This window comes from Eubalaena glacialis, chromosome 12 (genome assembly GCF_028564815.1).
Source record: "Eubalaena glacialis isolate mEubGla1 chromosome 12, mEubGla1.1.hap2.+ XY, whole genome shotgun sequence".
In the NCBI taxonomy this organism is placed as follows: Eukaryota; Metazoa; Chordata; class Mammalia; order Artiodactyla; family Balaenidae; genus Eubalaena; species Eubalaena glacialis.
In genome coordinates this window covers 42,746,388-42,764,936 of record NC_083727.1, presented here as the reverse complement: position 1 = coordinate 42,764,936, position 18,549 = coordinate 42,746,388, and the positions used below count along the sequence as shown (strand labels likewise).

The following is an 18,549-nucleotide window of genomic DNA, read 5'->3' as shown; positions in this document are numbered from 1 at the left end:
CTGATGGGGGAAGCACCCTTCGTCCTCTTCTGATGCCCATTCACGCCAACACCGGGCAGTCAACGTTTTCCCTTTCAGTTGCCCCACGCAACTCTCTAAGCCAGTGCTTCCCAAAGACTAGGTGTGAACGACTAGTGATACAAGAGACAGTTTAGTTTGTTCTCCTTTAATCTTTCTGACCACGAGGAGAAAAGTCTGTTTGGTTCTGTCTATCTTGACTGGTCTTCATAGCATATATGCTTATTACGCTGTTTCACAGCACTCAGGCAGGCCTCAAGCATCAATGCTAGCCAGGATCTAATAACACTGTTGTATTTTCACAGAAGTCACATTTATATAGTTATGGCTTAATTTCTATTTAGAATAATGGATGAAATTTTTCAGTAGCTATAATGGTTTTACTGCAGAGTTAAAAATTTAACAGGAAAAGTTGATTAAGTTAAAACAAGTCAATTAAAAATATTAAGAAAATAATATCATAGGTAAGCCAGAAATGACCAAATTCCCAAAGGCTGTATAGGAAGGATTAAAGCCTGGGAAACACTGCCTCAAGGGAACCACACAAGTACGTACAGACTTTTACTCAAAATACAGATTCCCATTAGAAGTAATACAAAGAGAGAACAGACAGAAGTAGAACATATAAAATTACTAATTAGGGTCACTGCTGGATTCTCCCCAGGCATGCACGCCCTGATTTTTTTTTTTTTTTGGCTCAGAATATATAGGTCAGTGTCTATGGCTCATGGATAACACAAATGAAAAATATGAATGCATAAAAAAAGCTGTATAAAAAAGTTTCCCAGTTGATACTCCTTCTACACTTTTAAAATAAATAATTGACAAAAAAAATCAGTAAGTTGAGATTTTAGAGCCAAACAACAGTATTATTAGTCACTAATGACTAATTTCTAAAATATGACTAAATTCTAAAATAGTCATATCTATTTTAGAATTTTAATTGTATAAGATGAACGAACTCTATTATACTGTCTCCTACAGCCTTAAGGAAAGGAAATATAGTAATTCAAGCAGCTTAACGTCAAACTTCTCTTTCCCATAAATTACAGGCACAGAGTCAGACTTGTGACAATAGAATGACTTCACCCTTACCTCACAAGATTATGAAAATAAGCTGTATGGCAACTTAAAAATCAAATAACAACAACAAAAAACTATTAGGGTATTATAGATTAAAAAAAAACTCAAACAACTTTTAAGGAATAAGTAATTCTGGTGTGGTGGAGAGCTTCTTTTTAATTAGGTATTACTGACCTATTTAAAGTCCAAGTACAGAAACTCAAATGTTTCCCCCAAGAAGAAATTACCTTTTGGCTTCAGTACAGTGAGAAGTTAAGGTAAAATAACCCTAAACAATAATAATCTCTGAACCAAGCTACCTTTTTTGCATAATAAAGATCTGCCATGACTCCAAGTTCTGTGTATATTTACATTTAGCTTAAACAAAGTTCTTAAAATTCTCATTTGTTTCTAAAACAAAAACCACGACATATTTCTTAGATACAATGTTTTTACTAAGATACTATACCACTCAAGAAAATAAAACAATTTCTATAGCATATCTGAAAACCTAAGTAGACTTTAATACCCAGCACTAGAGAAGTCGATTTCTAGTAATAATTCCGTAAGAGACACAGAACTCTTACCACCGTTTCAACGATGTTTAGAGGGTACAGTCCCTCCTTTCAACTTTTGTCCCCATTTCATTTCCCTGGAGTCCAACAAGGCTTGGGGCAGGGACAGAAGCAAGAAATGTCCAGCTGCTCCAGAGGCCCCTCAGCTCCAGGCTTCAAGTGGCAGCCTGACCCATCCTCCACCATACCCACTGCCAAGAATCCACAGGGCTTTGCTGATTTTGAAGTTTTAAAGTCAGCATGCAGTTGAATAGGAACTTCAGTAGGGTACCCTTAGTTCTCTGAAACAGGCTGAGAATAGTTCAAAAGTTGTTCTCCCCAGTTCCTTAAACTGGAATGGACCCTCCCTGCTTTCCATCTGTTTAAATCCAAACCATTCAGCAGATCCCAGCAGGCTGCATTTGAGGATATGGGCCAGAAATATCCAACTGTCTAAAACTGTGCTTTTCAATATGGAGGCCACTAGCCCATATGTGGCTATTTACATTTAAATTAATTAAAATTAAATGAAGTTAAAAATTCAGTTCCTTGGTTGCACCAGCCACTGTTCAAGTGCTCAACAGCCTTTGTGGCTAGCAGCTACTATACCGGACAGAGCAGATATAGCACATTTTTGTTATTACAGAAAAACCTACTAGACATTGCTAGCCTAAATACAGTTGTATATGTGTTTGTTTTTAACTAAATGAGTAGATACCTAAAACTAGAGGTTAATTACATAATGACAGCAGGTGAAAAAAGAAATATGATTGGTTAGCACAGACCTAGTTGAAGTAGAAAACAAATGGTAGATCTAGAAAAGCAGATAAAATATTTGACTTATGAGTAACACTAATTCTTTGATTAAAAATGAATGTTAAAATACTAAATTATTTTCTATCTACTGAAAGTTCATAATGTGCAAAACCACAAAAAACGGAATAAAGTAAAAACAAAGATATAACCCTTACTCTTTGTAAGGTAACATTCCTAAGGAGACTGGACACACGGACAGACAGAGGTTATCCTTTCTGTGAGCATGTTTTCTCAGAGTATGAAGAGGGGGAATACCAGGATTTTAGCCTCTGCCTGATAAACAACACTGTGGTCACTGGGGTTCATTGTAACTCATCTCTGCAAAATGCCTGAGATTATGAGCTTTTCGACACGGCAGGTGTGCAAGCTCTTACTGCAGCTCAAAAGATTTAAAAATTACCCCCAATAACTGCAAACACCCAGAATCACTGTGACTGGGGAAATGACCTCATGAGTCTCTTTACCATTTCAAGGGTAACTTTATGAAGTGGTAAATATTATAGGGAATCCTCAAAGATTTTATTTGTGAAATATTCATTGAGTGCCTACTGATGTGAAAATTCTGTATGTGTCCATTAGAAAGAGCACCTCACCTCAGAGGCCTCTGAAGTAAATGCCAGTGACTGGGGGTCTGTTTTCCGTTTCAGCTGAAGTGAATGTGGGCATATGTGGTACAAATTTAACAAGACTTACTGTGAGGCTTAGCTGGTTAAATGGATGAAATGCGAGATGATTTTTAGATTGGAGGAAGATAATAGGTAGGAATGACACAGAAGGTTATTCTAGACTGTACAGGATAACACAGGAGACTCTTAGAAGGAAACTGTGAGGGTCAGTGTGGCTGACACAAAGGTAGCAGACAGCGAATACGGGTGGCTGTGGGATGAGGCAGGAGACGGCACGCTGGAGCTAAGAGTTTAAGTTTGACTTTGACACTGAGGGTAATGGGATTAAGTCACTATTTTGACTTTATTGAAGTATATGGAGGTATTTATATTTTTTATGAAGGCTTTTTAATTGATTGGAAGAGGAGAGACTGAAAGTGAATAAACCATTGCAGCAGCTTAGAGTAAATTATTTCTGAGATAACTTAAACTGGACCACAGTTTAGGCCACAGAGATGGAGTGAATGCCAGGTGCATTAGCTATAGAAGTTTATAAGTAAGTGTGTAGGAAAAAGAGAGGCTATTAAATATTTTTTAAAACATAAAGCAATAATTAGAACTTTAGGTTTTAATGATGCTGGAGCTACTATCTATGAGCAGTAACTTTGTGATGTTTTACATTTATTGATTTTAAAATCATAAAACAATCAAATGCTTATTGTAGGAATTCAAACAATGTGTAAGTAGAGTATATAAAATAAAAAGGAAGTTTCTGCTCTTCTCCATCTCCAATACCTCCTAATCCAGTCCATAGACGGAATCACTACCATTAAAATTTGTATTTGTTTCTTTAAGATATTTTGATATTTTTGTAAAATATGTATTATTAGTGTATATATAGGATCATAATAACCCCATTGGTCACAATATGCTCTTTTTACTTAATATTATATAATGGGTATCTTTTGAGTTTTCACCATGGCATGATAGTTCATGATCCTGAGGGACAGTCTTCGGACAAATATTGTCCTAGTAGAACCACAGCAGTAGCAGCTGATAAAACATAATTGTTCAACTGCCTTCTTGTAATTAAAGAATATATCATATTGCAGTTACCATCTGTAAATACAGCACTTAAGTTTTCTTTTTAAAGTATCATTTAATTAGATTCAAAAGACTAGCTAATCTGAGGTTAGACACAGTGCTCCTCAGTTTATTCTCCACACATGAATTTTCTTTAATATAATGTGACTTACGACACTTGTAAAGCTGCATTTATTTCCTTGAGTAGCTCGTTAGTCTTATTAAAATCTGCCCGCATGATATTTTTCTCTCTGAGGTGGTCTGCTGTCATGACATCCAGCTCTTTTTCAAGTTTCTTGTTTAAATCTTGTTCATGCAACCTGTTTAATTTATTTTTAGTTAGGAAAACGTTATTCTGAAGTCGAGCTTTCAAAACTTTCTACATTCTAACAGATTTGAAATGGTTTTAGGTATAATATACAGAAAGTTAGTGGAAACAGCCTAAAGTAAAGTACTTACTTTGCTCTAATCTTCTAGCTTGTTAAAGTTGTCTCCTTTAATGCTTTTTAAAATAACATTTTTAAAAGATTTTAGTTAATTACATACAATTTCCAAAGTTAGTGAATGTATATACCTCTTTCAAAATATAAACATTTCTTCTACATTCAAATTATAACATAGTCAACAAATAAAGTAAAAAGTGGTCTTCAATATCTTACTAGAAGGCTATCTAGTCATAAAAATAGGCATGTATTGCTAAATACCATTGCAATAGTCTGTCAGGTAACACTGCAAATTCCTTCTGTGGTGACTGATGGCATACCTCATCTGTTGGTTGGATTCACTTCTTATTCTGAGAATTTCTTTTCCCTTAAATTCCAATTCTTTGGTTAGGGCATTTATATTTTCATGAAGATGCTGTACTTCCTTATCCAAGTCTGAGATGTGATGCTCTCTGTGCCTTACTTCGTCTTGTAGATCTGTTATTCTACACATGTGCTCCTTACTCTGAAAAATACAAACAGTTCTTAAAAGTTTTCTGCATATTTACTTTCTGTGTTTAAGGGAAAGAAAATGACATACTGGAATGTCAAATGTAAATCTGACATTGCTTCAAAAGCAAACTGCTGAAATAAGGAAACCTCGAGGCCTCCTCTATTTTCATATATCAATATATAAGAAGTGTTTATATGGATGCAGCTTAAATAGTTTCAGGGCCACAGGGGACCCAAAAGACCATATAAGCACATCTCCCTCATTTTACTGATGAAGAAACCAATACCCAAGAGATGATTTGTCCAAGGATGATCTATAATCAATGGCAGAGCTGATATTAGAATACAGGGCTCTTAAGTACTCAATAAGTTACATGGTCTTGCAGTAAAATGCTGGTGCCATCGTCCTTTAATTTAAAAAGGACCTGTGTCTATGGAGGCCATCCCAATATATACACATCCCATTGCTGAGAAGACTTTATCTGCTTCATGCTGGTCTAGCAGTTATCCTGTCTGACAGATAAGCTCCCTTCCATTTTCCTACAAGTCACTGTTTTCTGCAAATTCTGCAGGCCTAGACATTGTCAATTTCAGCAGCAGCCTAGTTGGAGAGAATATAAGTTCCCTCCATGGTTATAAGGTGGCTCATTTAAAACTTTCTAGTAATGAAGAAAAATTTGAGCTGATCATTTAATATATTTGAAGACTAACAAAGTGAAAGTCATAAGTAATAAACTAATAAACAGAATAGCCTTCATTGTACTGTGACTAGAAATCCATTCATCCAGACATACATTCAGGATCACAAACTATCTAAAGAAAGTACACTTGGCTAATGAGCAAAATTTAAAAAGTATGAATAGTAGCTGTGCTAGTGATATGGAAATATAAATTATCTTTTTTCTTCCTGAGAACCTGCTACTTTGGTAGCTGTGCTATATGACTGTTTAAATTAACTGAAATTAATTAAATAAATTAATAAAAATTAATTTAAAAATTCAGGTCCTTGGTCACACTAGACATATTTGGCTCGTGACTATCATAGTGGATAGCACAGATATAGAAGAGGTCCCTCATCATGGAAAGTTCTACTGGACAGACACTGCTGTTTTATAGTATTCTGTTTTCACTCTTTGTATTATTTATATTACATTGTTCACTCATGATGCAAATAAAATTCAAAATATTCAATTAAAAGGTCATAAAATAAACTGACCATTACACTAAAGTCGAATTACCTAATTCCCTTTAAAAATAAAACTCTTTAATATAGATAGTAAATAACTACTAGTGAAAATACTAGTTATTACAAAATAATTTTCAGAAAATTGTGAACATTCAAATCTATTCACATTTATTTAAGAAGTCATCACAGAACAGAATGTTCTTTACCTGTCTTCTGCTGATATCTATGCTTCTCTCTAATTCCATTTTAGCGGCTGCCAATTCTTGTTGATGATTATGTCGTAACAAATCAATTTCAGCTGCATGTTGATGGTTTAGTTCTGAGCGTAAAGAAGCTGGAATCCAAGGAAAAAAAGATTTAGTGTATTTTTAAAATATTAGTATTTTAGATAAAAATCATAAAAGTTAGAGTATTATTTTTTAAAATTAGGATACATATTCCCATTAAAATATCATAGGATTGTCTATGCCTTTTAAAATACTACATACTATCATAAAATATAAATTTAGAGGTCATCTGGCTTTGAAGAGGATAAGAAAATTTTCAGCTGCTCAAATGGATCAAGGTGTTTCTATACATGTTTTCAGTTTGCAAGTAAGGTGCTAAAGGAGAGGAAATTTTTAACTCTTCTCACTCACTAGTAGAATAACACATTTTAGAGTTGAATGGTACTATAACGTATATTTAGGAGGCAACTTCCCACCCACGTAAGACTTCTTCCATGATATCCCTCAAAGATGTTAAGCACTGTCTGCTGAGTGTTCTTAGTGATTTGGAAGTCATTATTTTTATCTGAATTTGAGATTATTTCATACAGTCCACACTTACTGAATGCCAGGTACTATACTATGGGAGAATAAAATATGACCCTGTTCTTATAACTGCACAGGCTAGAGGGAAGGGCATCAAGGAATTAGGTGGGATATCAGAGATGAACATTATAATGAAATACAGTGTTTCAGTTATAATGAAAGCAGGGTGGTGTAAGAACCCAGATTTCCTAGGAGAGGGAAACTGGGGATGCTATCAACAAAGGAATTGTCACGGTAACACAGTCTAAAAGCCTGAGCTGGGGTTCTCCAAGTGGAGAAAGATAAAAGCATTCAGGAAGAAGGAGTAACATATGCAAAAGCAGAAAGAACCCGCTCTGTCAGACAAGCTATAAGAAGTTTGGTATGGCAGGCGCCCACAGAGCAAGTGGTCATATTGGAAAGAAAATGGAGCCCAGCCTGAGAAAGTTTCAGTACAAAATGATTTTCACTCCATGTTTAGATTCATGGTCCTCAAACTAAGATGTGTGTGGCGGTGTGCCTGAGGGACTTTTAGAGTACACATGATCATCTTCCAAAACATGAAGATTTTTGGAAAAGCCACTGTTTTTAATGTTAATACTGAATATATGAGTAAAGTACAAGTTACAAATTTCAAAGCTAAAACATGAGACTTCAAAGAAATGCTGTGCTTGTAGCAAGTCAATTTAGGCTCCTCCCGAGACCCTCATGTAGGGCATAAGTTCAGTTTCCCCTGGTGTTAAGGGCTGCTTCAGTGGAAAAATTGACAGGACCTGGGGAAGGATACGAGGAATCACTGAAGGATTTAAAGTGGGGAAGTCACATGGTGAGATTTGAGTCTTGCAAAAATTAACCCAACTGGAGTTTGGAGAATGGACTGTGGGAAGGAAGATCAGCAAGAAGGTGGCGGTACTAATCCAGGTGAGAAATGATACGACCGTGAATTAAGGGTGGAGAAAGGATGAAAGAAGAGGAAACAGATACAGAGAATATTTAAGAGGAGGAAATAACACGATGTGCAAGCGAAAGAAAAAAGGTTGAATGCATCTCGCAGATTCATGGTTTTGGCAACTCAGTAAACAGTGATACCATAAATTCAAGTGGGAGGTATGGGAATGGAAATATATTTTAGACCGGAGGGAGATGGTGAGCTAATATTTTAAAACAGAGTGTGAGTTAGAATATCTAACAGTCTAATAAGCAGTAAAAAATATAAATCTAATTCGCAAGGAAAGCAGATTGGTCTAGAAATACATATTTGGAGTCACAAGCACAACAGATGGCCGTTGAAGCCATAGATGTGTGTGTAAAAATAGAAACAATCCAATTGGAAAAGAAGATACACAAATGGCAAATGAGCACATGGAAGAATGTTCAACACCATTAGCCATTAGGGAAATGCAAAGCAAAATTCACAATGAGATATCACTACACTCCTACCAGAATGGCTAAAATAACAAAATAATGACAACATCAAATGCTGGTGAGGATGTGAAGAAACTGGATCATTCATACATTGCTGGTGGGGATGTAAAATGGTATAATCACTCTGGAAAACAGTGGCAGTTTCTTAAAAAACTAAACATACAATTATCATATGACCCAGCAACTCAACTCCTGGGCATTTATCCCAAAGAAATAAAAACTTAAATTTGCACACCACTGAAAACACACAGATGTCCTTCAGTGGGTAAAGGACAACAAATATGGTAGGTCAATACCATGGAGTACTACTTAGCAATAAAAAGGGACAAACTATTGATACATACAACAACCTGCATGAACCTCCAGAGAATTATGCTGAGTGAAAAAAGCCAATCTCAAAAGGCTACATATCGTACAATTCCGTTTACAACATTCTTAAAATGACAACATTATAGAAATGGAGAAGAGATTAATGGTGGGGGAGGGAGTGAAGTACATGTAGCTATAAACGGGCAGCAGGGATACCATGGTGATGGGAATGTTCTGTGTCTTGACAGTATCAAGGTCAACATCCTGGCTGTGACATGCACTTTAGTTTTGAAAATGTTACCATTGAAGGCAACTGGGTAAAAGGTTCAGAGGATCTCTCTGTGCTATTTCTTATAATCTCATGTGCATCTACAATTATCTCAAAATAAAAAGTTTAAGAAACCACAAAAAGTCTTTTGTCTACAAAGACAAATGTATTTAAATCATGTTTCAGTGGATACAAGTTCCAACACTTCGCCCATTTTTACCTCTCCTCCGGAAGAGGAGAGAGCTATAACGACTTGGCCTAGAACTCCCAGCAATAGTAGAGATGATGAACTGGGTCAACTGGTTTTCCCTTTGAGGCCCCAAATATTCAGAACACTTTGGTCTTCTTTGTTCTCAATGCTTACTTGGAAAAGACTGTGCCACTGAGGTGTGACAAAGACATCAAAAACGTTAGGAGAATTTGGAAAAAACACAAACAGAAGGAAAATAAGATGATAGGAATAAAAAGTCATTGAATGACACTAAAAAACAAACAAAAAATCCTGTAAATACATATTCAGTTTTTCTTCCAAACTCAATTGATCTCCTATAAAAACTATAGTGATTTTAATACCGCAAAGATAAAAGTCCTATTTAATAAAAAATCTGGAAAATATCCAAACAAAAAGTCAGACCTAGACATGACTTTTCTCATTAAAACAAAATCCTGAAGTGGAAAAAAAACCAATATGATGATCTAGTCTAAAGACATGTGGCTCCATCCTTATCTATTCCTTTCAGTCACTGGATAGTGGGAAGCCTGAATGTTCTGACTCTGTTTAGTCCCTTAATGACAAATGGAAGCAACACTGGGTGTTGCTTACACAGCCAGAGTACGGAGAACGTTGAGGGGACCTCACTTTACTGTTTGTGTTCTATCCATTCTACTCTGCCATACTTGCTCCTTCATCCAGTAACTTCAAATAAAATATGAACAACACTTAGATATTCATTTTGATGTTTCAAAAATTAAGAATAAAACTTTGTGATTTCTTGTTGAATTTTAAGTTAGAAGGATGTAAAAATAAATATGACAGGATTATAATCTTTTCAAAATACCAAGCATAGCCTTTCCTTCATCTTCTAATTCAAACCGAAGCGTCTGAAGTTCCTGTTCCATTTCTATCCGGAAGCCCTCCATTGACTCTCTGTGTGCATCTTTTAATGATTGAAGCTCTGCAGAATGTTTCTGTTGTAAATGATTTTCAAGAGCCTAGAATAAGAGAAACATATTCAAATTATTATGCTAGAATATAGGAAAGGAAATGGAAACAAAATAGAAAAATTACTAAAACTCAGTTATTATTCAAGGAAAACAAGTCTTTTTAATTCATTTTCAAGAAAATTAGATATAAGATGATTATCATTAGAAAATAAATTAGTAGGTTCACTTCAGTAGAATAATCATCATGAAATCAAGTTGAGTCAATATACAGTGTTTGAATTGGGATACAGACCCTTTACCTAAGGCAGTTTTCAAATAAAGCTGTTTTCTGAAGCTGCTAAGGGACATAAACCACCTAAAATTAATGAATAATTCCTCTGTGTGCACAGACTTAGACTTAGGAAAGAGGTGGAGGAGGGCAGATCAGAAAAGATCTCCTTCTGATCAGGAAAAGAGAGATGAGGGCTTTTCCTACTCCAACCTTAACAAAATTTTTGTAGCTATTTTCTGTAGTCATTCTTTGCTCCTGCATTTGTGAACAGAAGCAAAAGCTGAGAGGAGGTAGCTGGAAAAGTGAACTAAAGCCCTTCATGTGATTAGTTTTAAAAGCCTAGCCAGAGAGAACAGACTACACGTGGCCAAGACAAAGAGAAGATATATGGCCACAAGAGAAAAAAAACAGAGCTCAGGGTACTTCAAGTTTAGAGTGAACTGTAGCACTCAGCCAGGAAGGGTTTTCCTTACTATAATCTATAACATGAAAGGTTTCTGAGAAAGACACCACATTATAACTAGGGCTGTGTTTCTTCAATCACTACTCTAAAATGCTGCTTTTAAAAATTATTATTTGACTACTTATGTTCTTTCTGAAACGTACAGCGTAAGTTCCTTTGGATACAGGTAAAATAAAGGACTTCTCGTATAGACAACATGACTCAGGTAAGCTTGGCTACCTAATGACAGACAATAAAACTGCCAGTTCTGATTTCTTTTGAAAAATGATTACAGTTTTGAAAAGATTGAATGTGTAAAATTAAAGCACTGATATGAAAGCTTACAGGTTATCACAGTTCACAAATGGAATCCAATGAATAGATTATTTAGTAATGCGAACAGGACGAATTTTTAACCAAAGGAACTTCCTTGATTTTCTGGACAAGATCAATAGACTACAACTTATTGTATAGCCAAATGAGTTGTTTTTAAAAGAATATGACTTTTTTGTTTTAACAATCTTTAAATAACATACCATTTCTTAAAATAGTATCTATACCCAAATAAAGGATTATAAATGTGTATCTGTAATAACTATACATGGTGAAAATTACTGTTAGTAACACTTTTTCTATCAAATCTTTATCTTTATCCATAAGGTCCCTAGAAGAAATTGAAAAATACAGTGTTAAGAAGTGAACTAAACCAAAATTAATCACACTAAGGCTATGTCAAACTAACATTTTAACACAGAACTAAATAATGGATATGGGGCGATTCTGGCATATAATTAAATAAATAATGTATCTGTTTAAGTCTTTTTTTAGTGATTTATTTGTATCACTACTTTTCATATAGCTGTTAGGGCTGTATATAGGGAACTATACTATTTTAAAATGTCTCCCGTTTCAATTCATTGTGAATTCTGTACATAAGAAAAAGTATGAGGGACAAAAATGTGAGATTAAAAAATATAAATTCCTTGGGTACATGTGTCTTTTGTAGATCCAGACTGAAAGAGAAAAATTTAAAATTTGATGAAAGACTATTGTAAGTTCAAGATAGTATTAAGTGATTACAGTGGTTACAACTAAATTTATTTAATCACTGCTAACATATGACAAGCAAGACGGTGTATTAGTTTCATCATGAACTTGGCAATATCATGGGAAACAGAAATAAAATCTGTCTGCTATAGTGTATAATTAGTGTCTGTGTTTAATTACTGTGACCCCCTACAAGAAGTCATAGCCTAGAAAACACAAATAAAGCAATATATAATTTTGGGGGGCAAAAAATGAACTCTTTAAAATTAGAAGGCCAACAATTATTAGGCTGTCGATTACATTTGAACATATGTCACTTTAAACTTACTCTTTGTTCCTTTTCCTTTTCTTCTTCCATAGTTTGAAATGCAAGGACATGTGCTTCTTGTAAAGATTTATGTCTTTGTTGATGCTGTTCCTCTAATTCTTCAAGCTCTTGTGTAAGTCGTTGTCGTTCTTGTGTAAACTGGGCTTGCAGTTGCTGCAAAGAGGTCTGAGACTGGGAAAGCTGCATCTCCAGATTCTGTTTCAGCAAGGAAATCTATGCCACAGAACGGTACACAAAGAAGAATAAATACGAGGCATGTTTCACATATTGCCTATCTAAGGAAAAAAGCATTTCAAAGATACTAACAAAAGCAAAATAATTGCCGTAACGAAGTGTCCACTTACAATGTTTTATAATATATCATAGATAACTAATCTTTAGGTATTACCACTTTTATTCTGTTTTCAGTAATTACCCTAAAAATAGACTGTTTTAGTGGTATTACGCTTGTAGACTCTCTAAAGAACACTGCAGCCCACATTTAAAAATACAACAAATACCTATGCTGCACTGCAACAAAAATTCATGATGTGAAATAAAAACAAAGATAGCTAACGTATTTACTAGGTTATGGTCACTTTACGGGATCACACTATCTAGTATGAGAAGTTAAACTGCTTATTTTTGAGGCAGCAAAGTTGAGTAGTTAAGACTGTGGGCTCTGAGTTAAAATTGTGGCTCTGCCACTTGTCACTGTCAGCACCTCACCGGGCTGTGTCAGGGGAGAGTGTTACTACACACAGTTCACTCAGAACGGCCCCTGCAACGTAGTAAGTGTTCAATGAAAGCTAGCTAAGATTATTTGAGGATTAAAAAACTACTCTTTAAAAGATTTATGTTTATAATTTAGAATTCTTATGTAAAAAAAGGTTTTTATTTTTGAATTTTGATTTAATTCAAAGGATTTCAAATTTTCAAGCTTTTTAAAAATCACAAACCCCTCACAATCCTCCAGTTACAACCTTCTAATAATGACAGGTGCTTTTCATTCACTATGGAAAACTGATTTGTCCCTCCTTTTGAAAACAAACAAATCACCCTTAATATGTCCACACTGCTTCTATGTGTTTTAAAATACTTAAATTTAAGTCCATTTTAAAGACTAAAAGCACAAAACACATGCATCTGTATATGTGTGTGTGTGTTCATTTACACATTTGTTGAAACCAAATTTTTATTTGATTTATTTCTCTTCTCATATACAGGAAACTATAAACTTGAAACTAGATAACTCAATCATATTCTAGATGTCTGAGGCTAAGGGGAACTTGAGGGAACCAGATAAAAAGTTGTCAAATGTGTTCCATTAAATAACTTAAGATGCTGTGTTTATACACAAGTAAAACCGTTTCTGTGGCCAAGAAAGCTAATGGAAAGAGAGAACTTTAAAGTGAGTTTTTGTAAATGAGAAAAGACTTTCTTTCGATTGATGGAAGGCAGATATAGTCTGCCTCACATGTCTCACCAAGGAAGGTACCTGGGAAAGAAAGAGAAAGGGTGGAGAATCACCAGAGATGCAAAATAAGAAAGAAAAGAAAGAAGGAACTGGAAGACAGGAGAGGTCAGAGGTCAGCGGCTGGAAACAGTCACAGACTGTAGTGAGCTTAGGGTGTATAACAGCTGTCTGCAAGGGTTTTGAGCAATGTTATACATCAGGATTAGTTGTAAAGATTAGCACGTGCCTTTGTGGAAAGGGTCAAGCACCGGTGAGAAATGACACAACTGACATATGTTCAATCTGTTTTAACGTATTTCCAAAGAAGTGAGTTTACCTATTGAAAGTTATATGAATTCTGCTTATTAATTTCTACATAAGCCTAAGATTTCAGAGGTTATTTCATATGTTTGGAGTCATGGTGAACCGCAACACTCTGACCCCAGGCAATGCAACTCCCTACACCTCTAAATGGCAGTGGCACTCATGATTTACAGCTCAAATAAACCCTGCAAGTGTGAAAACTGCAGGAGAAAGTCACAGCAACAGCTAAGCCTTATTTGTGGAGGAGGAGGACCAAAACAAATTATACTATGTGATTTCTTACCATTTTATGCAAAGAAAATCAGGATGAAATGAATATTAAACACAACCCAGAAAGAAAAAACAAATCATAAAAGGGTAAAAGGCAATAAAAATGTTTGTGAACCCTGATGTGTAAAGTGACAGAGCCATTTTCTTCCCAGCTAGGTGGTTCTTGAAATAGAGAAGGCACCTAGCCACTCTCTTCCCAAGCTTAACCCTAGTCCCAGACCCAGCACAGGGACCCACATGACTACCTTGTCTCTGGTGACAACTTGTTAGAACACATATGAGAACATGAGGAAAAGACTACTGTTACATGTAGAATAATGACTCATATTGTCAAAGCTATTATCTGGCCACTGGCCACGTGAGGACTGATCTACCCAGTGAATGAGCTGCTCACCAAGCCATCTGGCCTGGTACGCATCTGTGTCCACTCAAAGAAAACGGGCATGATTTTCTGATTTGTACACTATATGGGCCAGCAGTGGCCCTGGATTCTGTCCTCCAATGAAGTGTGCACTCAGGTTAATAAGAAGCCAATCAGTTCACAGCAGTGTAGGTTATTTTCTGAAATACCTACTTCAAAAGTTCACTGTGTCAAAAAGAGCTCCCACATGTTAATTTGACTATAATTTGACTCACACTTGAACCATTTAAGGATGAAATTTATCAAGAATTATAACATATAATGAAGTACCACAGTAATATAACAGTTATACATTTAAAATCTAAGCACACTTTCAAACCTCTCAAGCTTAAATAAAATACACTTAAATATTTTATATCATAATATACTTTACCTTGATAGAACTCCAAAGTAATATTTTTCATTTTAGGATATATGATTAATCTTTATTATCTATACTCAAGAAAACATAAAGTATATGCAAAAAGACATTATCATGCAATTTAGTGTTCAAGTATACTTAGTTTATATATTTTATACTCTTAATTTTGAAAGCACACCAAAATAATATTAAGGCTATCTAAAAATCTTTGGATTCATGCTCAAGACAGTAACATGAATTATAAGCAGGAAGCCTTTATCATGCAATGCAGCATCAAAACTTACTTATTTTGTTCTTTTTACAAATTAATAAATTAGTAGATTGCATCATATTGTCAGCCTTTATTCAGCATGAAAATTACACGGCACTTTAAAGACAGAAATGAGCAAAAGCAACGTAAAATGAACGAATGTTTTATAGCTATAACTTAAAACAGCGTAGTTTAGTATACTTTATGGAAATACACATAATATAAAATTTCATTAATTCAAAATAAAAGAGAACGATAGATTTGCATTAAATACTTTTGGTAACCTTGATCAATACTTTTATTACAGTATTATAGAAAGGCATGTTTTGAATAAATGAGAAGCAGTAGTTACTTCAAATTATATTTTCAAATTATGAAGCATATGGTACTAGTTTCTACACATTTGTTATAATTTTAAATCTTAAGGCTTTTTATTTTGCTGATCTTAAATAAACCAAAGAGAATATTTATTTCAGTAAAAATTTTAATCCTAATTAAAAAATTCTAACCACAGCAGTTTAGATGTGAATTATATAATATATTCTACTGATCAAGGAGGTACCAGATACGTCAAACAATTTTAAAAGCCAAACTTTGCTGATAGTGATTGCTACCTTCTGATCTCTACCACTTAAAATACTGTCTTTTTGAAAATAAAGTGTTGTAAAAATTTCAAAAAGACAAAATTAAAAACATATGGATACATTTTTCTGAAGAAGGGAAAGCTTTACCTACTTCCTACAGGGCAGTTTCACAAAGATTCTGTACCTCTACAACGGCGCTTGCAGAAATCCCTCAAAATAGAAACTGAAACATCAAATCTGAGGTACTGGATACGATAGGATGTCGACATGAGATATGTCATTAATTATGTACATCCTACGTTTTTGATGCACTGTTGGGTTTTTTTTCCCCCCTTTAAAAAAAAAATCACTCTTATTACAGAAATGAAAGAATACAGAAAGTATATAAATAGCTTATCCTCGAAACAAAGTATTTCTTGAGATAGTAAATGTAATCTGTGGTTCTCAGACCTGGCTGTATATCAGAATTATCTCTGTAGATGTTAATAAATGTACTTGCCCAGGCCCTGATCCCTGGATATTCTGATTAAATAGATCTGGAATTGAGCCCAGGCTACCTAACATATTTTTATTCCTAACTACCAAAGTAATGTGTTCATTGTGAAAAATAATTTTTTTAAATAAAGTAGTTTATAAAATGAAAGTGAAAGTCTCCTTCCTTCCCTTTTCCTTGCCAAATTCCAATCCCTAAGGGTAACCAGTTTTACCACTTTGGTATCTCCCCAGACTCTTATGACTTATTTCTCTTTTGATATAATTTCCTGTTTTGCTTTCTTTTGCCTTTTTTTTTTAAAAACTACATTGTGTGTAAACGGGTGGATGCTTTTCACCATGTAGAGAGTACAGCTGCCATGATATGACAAAATATTGGCTATGTCTTACAAAAGTTACTTGGGGGCCCCAGGGCACACCTCAAGAGACCAGTGCTTAATGTCCGAAGTAGCTGGAACAGAGACCCATGGGGCTGCTGATTGGGACAGACATTCCCTATGTCTTACACAGAGAAATAAACACTACTTCATTTGCAAAACCATGAGGGAGGGTGTCCAGACCTGCAGGTGTTGCTATGTGATAGAGTGGCTTTTTAAACACTCAAGTCTATGTAGCTCCCTTCAAGATGAGTATACTCATGGATTTGCTCAATGATGGTCAATGATTTCTACATTAGGGAGGCCAACAAGTTTGGTTTTAGAGGTTTGTTTTTCCTTGCACGGTGACATTTCTAGGGTACACAGTCCATGACATGTAGGCATGCCCCATTCTTTTCAATGACTACATATAATGCGAATGGCAGGCACTGTTTCTTGCCTCCCCAAATGCCCATCCCCCCCAGTTTCCTTTCTTCCCAGTTAGCTGATCTCTTGAGTTTGTTCACAGACTGAATGGAAATCCATGTCTTCAAGATGGTACGCCCCTCTCCCAGCACCAAGGAGTGAATTATGACTGGGATAAGAAAGTCACAGTAATCTAACTCTAAGGTCATATCACCCTGTTTTAGTTAATAAGCTAAAAGGAAGTATGTGGGGAATTTGGGGGGAGGGGAAAGACTTTATTTCCTGATAAAAGTAAAAAATGCTTAAGGAGAGTCTCTTGCATTAGCACAGTTGTTCAAGAACATGACAGCTGGAGCTGTAGCAGCCATGTTGCAACTATGACATGATAAACTTGAGGTCCAAAAGTTAACACATTGAACATGGCAAAGCAGAAGTACAGAAAGTACCTGAGCACTTTATTACCTTGACAGCTTGAGCCACTGTTACCTGGGTATTCTGCTGCTTATAGCCAAATGTATCCTAATAGACATCATTCCAAAATATAAATACACTATAATTACTTTAATTCTTCCTGACAGAAATTCAGATCATCTCACCTGGTTTAGCTATTATAAACACTGCACCAACCCCCCTCTCCAAAAACAAATGGTCTAAATGCACACACATATGAGTCTATCAGAAGGCTGTACATATCTCTCATTTTTAAGTTTCATAGATGACTTTAATGCACAGTCACAGTTGAGAACCACTGCCCCAGAATTCATAAAACGAAAGACTCTGGCTGGTTCTTTAATAATAACCTTAAAGCAATGTCTAGAGAAGTCTTTGAAGCCCTGGCCTTTTACTTGTCCTCTGCTCTGTCCTCTGCTCTCCGTTCATTTTATGAGACCAAGGAGGAAAACAAAATATTTTCAAGTAATAATACCTGTGGTTTTTTCTTCCTGTAGTTTTGATCAATTTATCAAGATATTGGTGAACTGTTTATCTTGTGCTTCTGTGTGTTTTTGAAGAAGGCTGTTCTATAAATCATGATTTTTCAAAAATGATTTGCTTTTTAGGGTAGAGGTTTTGTGTGAGAGGGTTCACTCATTTTTGTGAAAACAAGAAAATTAGCAAGAAAAAGCAATTTGAAAAATAGGATGTGTAAATATAATTTCGTTTTTCAATAAGTTATAGGTATGGAGTTGTGTTGAGCCAGAACACTTATTAATTTTGACAAGAAAGGCCAACACAAATTACTAGAAAGTCTAAACCACATGATATTAATATCTAGTTCAATACTTTCAAATATATAAAGCAACATTAAAAACTGCTACCATAGGCTTA

At 35.1% G+C, this 18,549-nt stretch overlaps 1 protein-coding gene across 4 annotated transcripts in view; it reads right to left on the bottom strand.

Moving 5' to 3' along the window:
* The window catches only part of FAM184A (family with sequence similarity 184 member A), a 113,384-nt gene that overhangs the window by 8,990 nt on the left and 85,845 nt on the right, over positions 1 to 18,549 (bottom strand). For all 4 annotated transcript variants that reach the window (XM_061206953.1, XM_061206955.1, XM_061206956.1 and 1 more), the window contains 5 exons: positions 12,305 to 12,517; positions 10,111 to 10,264; positions 6,466 to 6,593; positions 4,902 to 5,086; positions 4,312 to 4,458 (listed from right to left, as the gene is read on the bottom strand). In XM_061206953.1, coding sequence (XP_061062936.1) covers positions 4,312 to 4,458; positions 4,902 to 5,086; positions 6,466 to 6,593; positions 10,111 to 10,264; positions 12,305 to 12,517 — 827 coding nt within the window. The remainder of the gene's footprint in view (positions 1 to 4,311; positions 4,459 to 4,901; positions 5,087 to 6,465; positions 6,594 to 10,110; positions 10,265 to 12,304; positions 12,518 to 18,549) is intronic.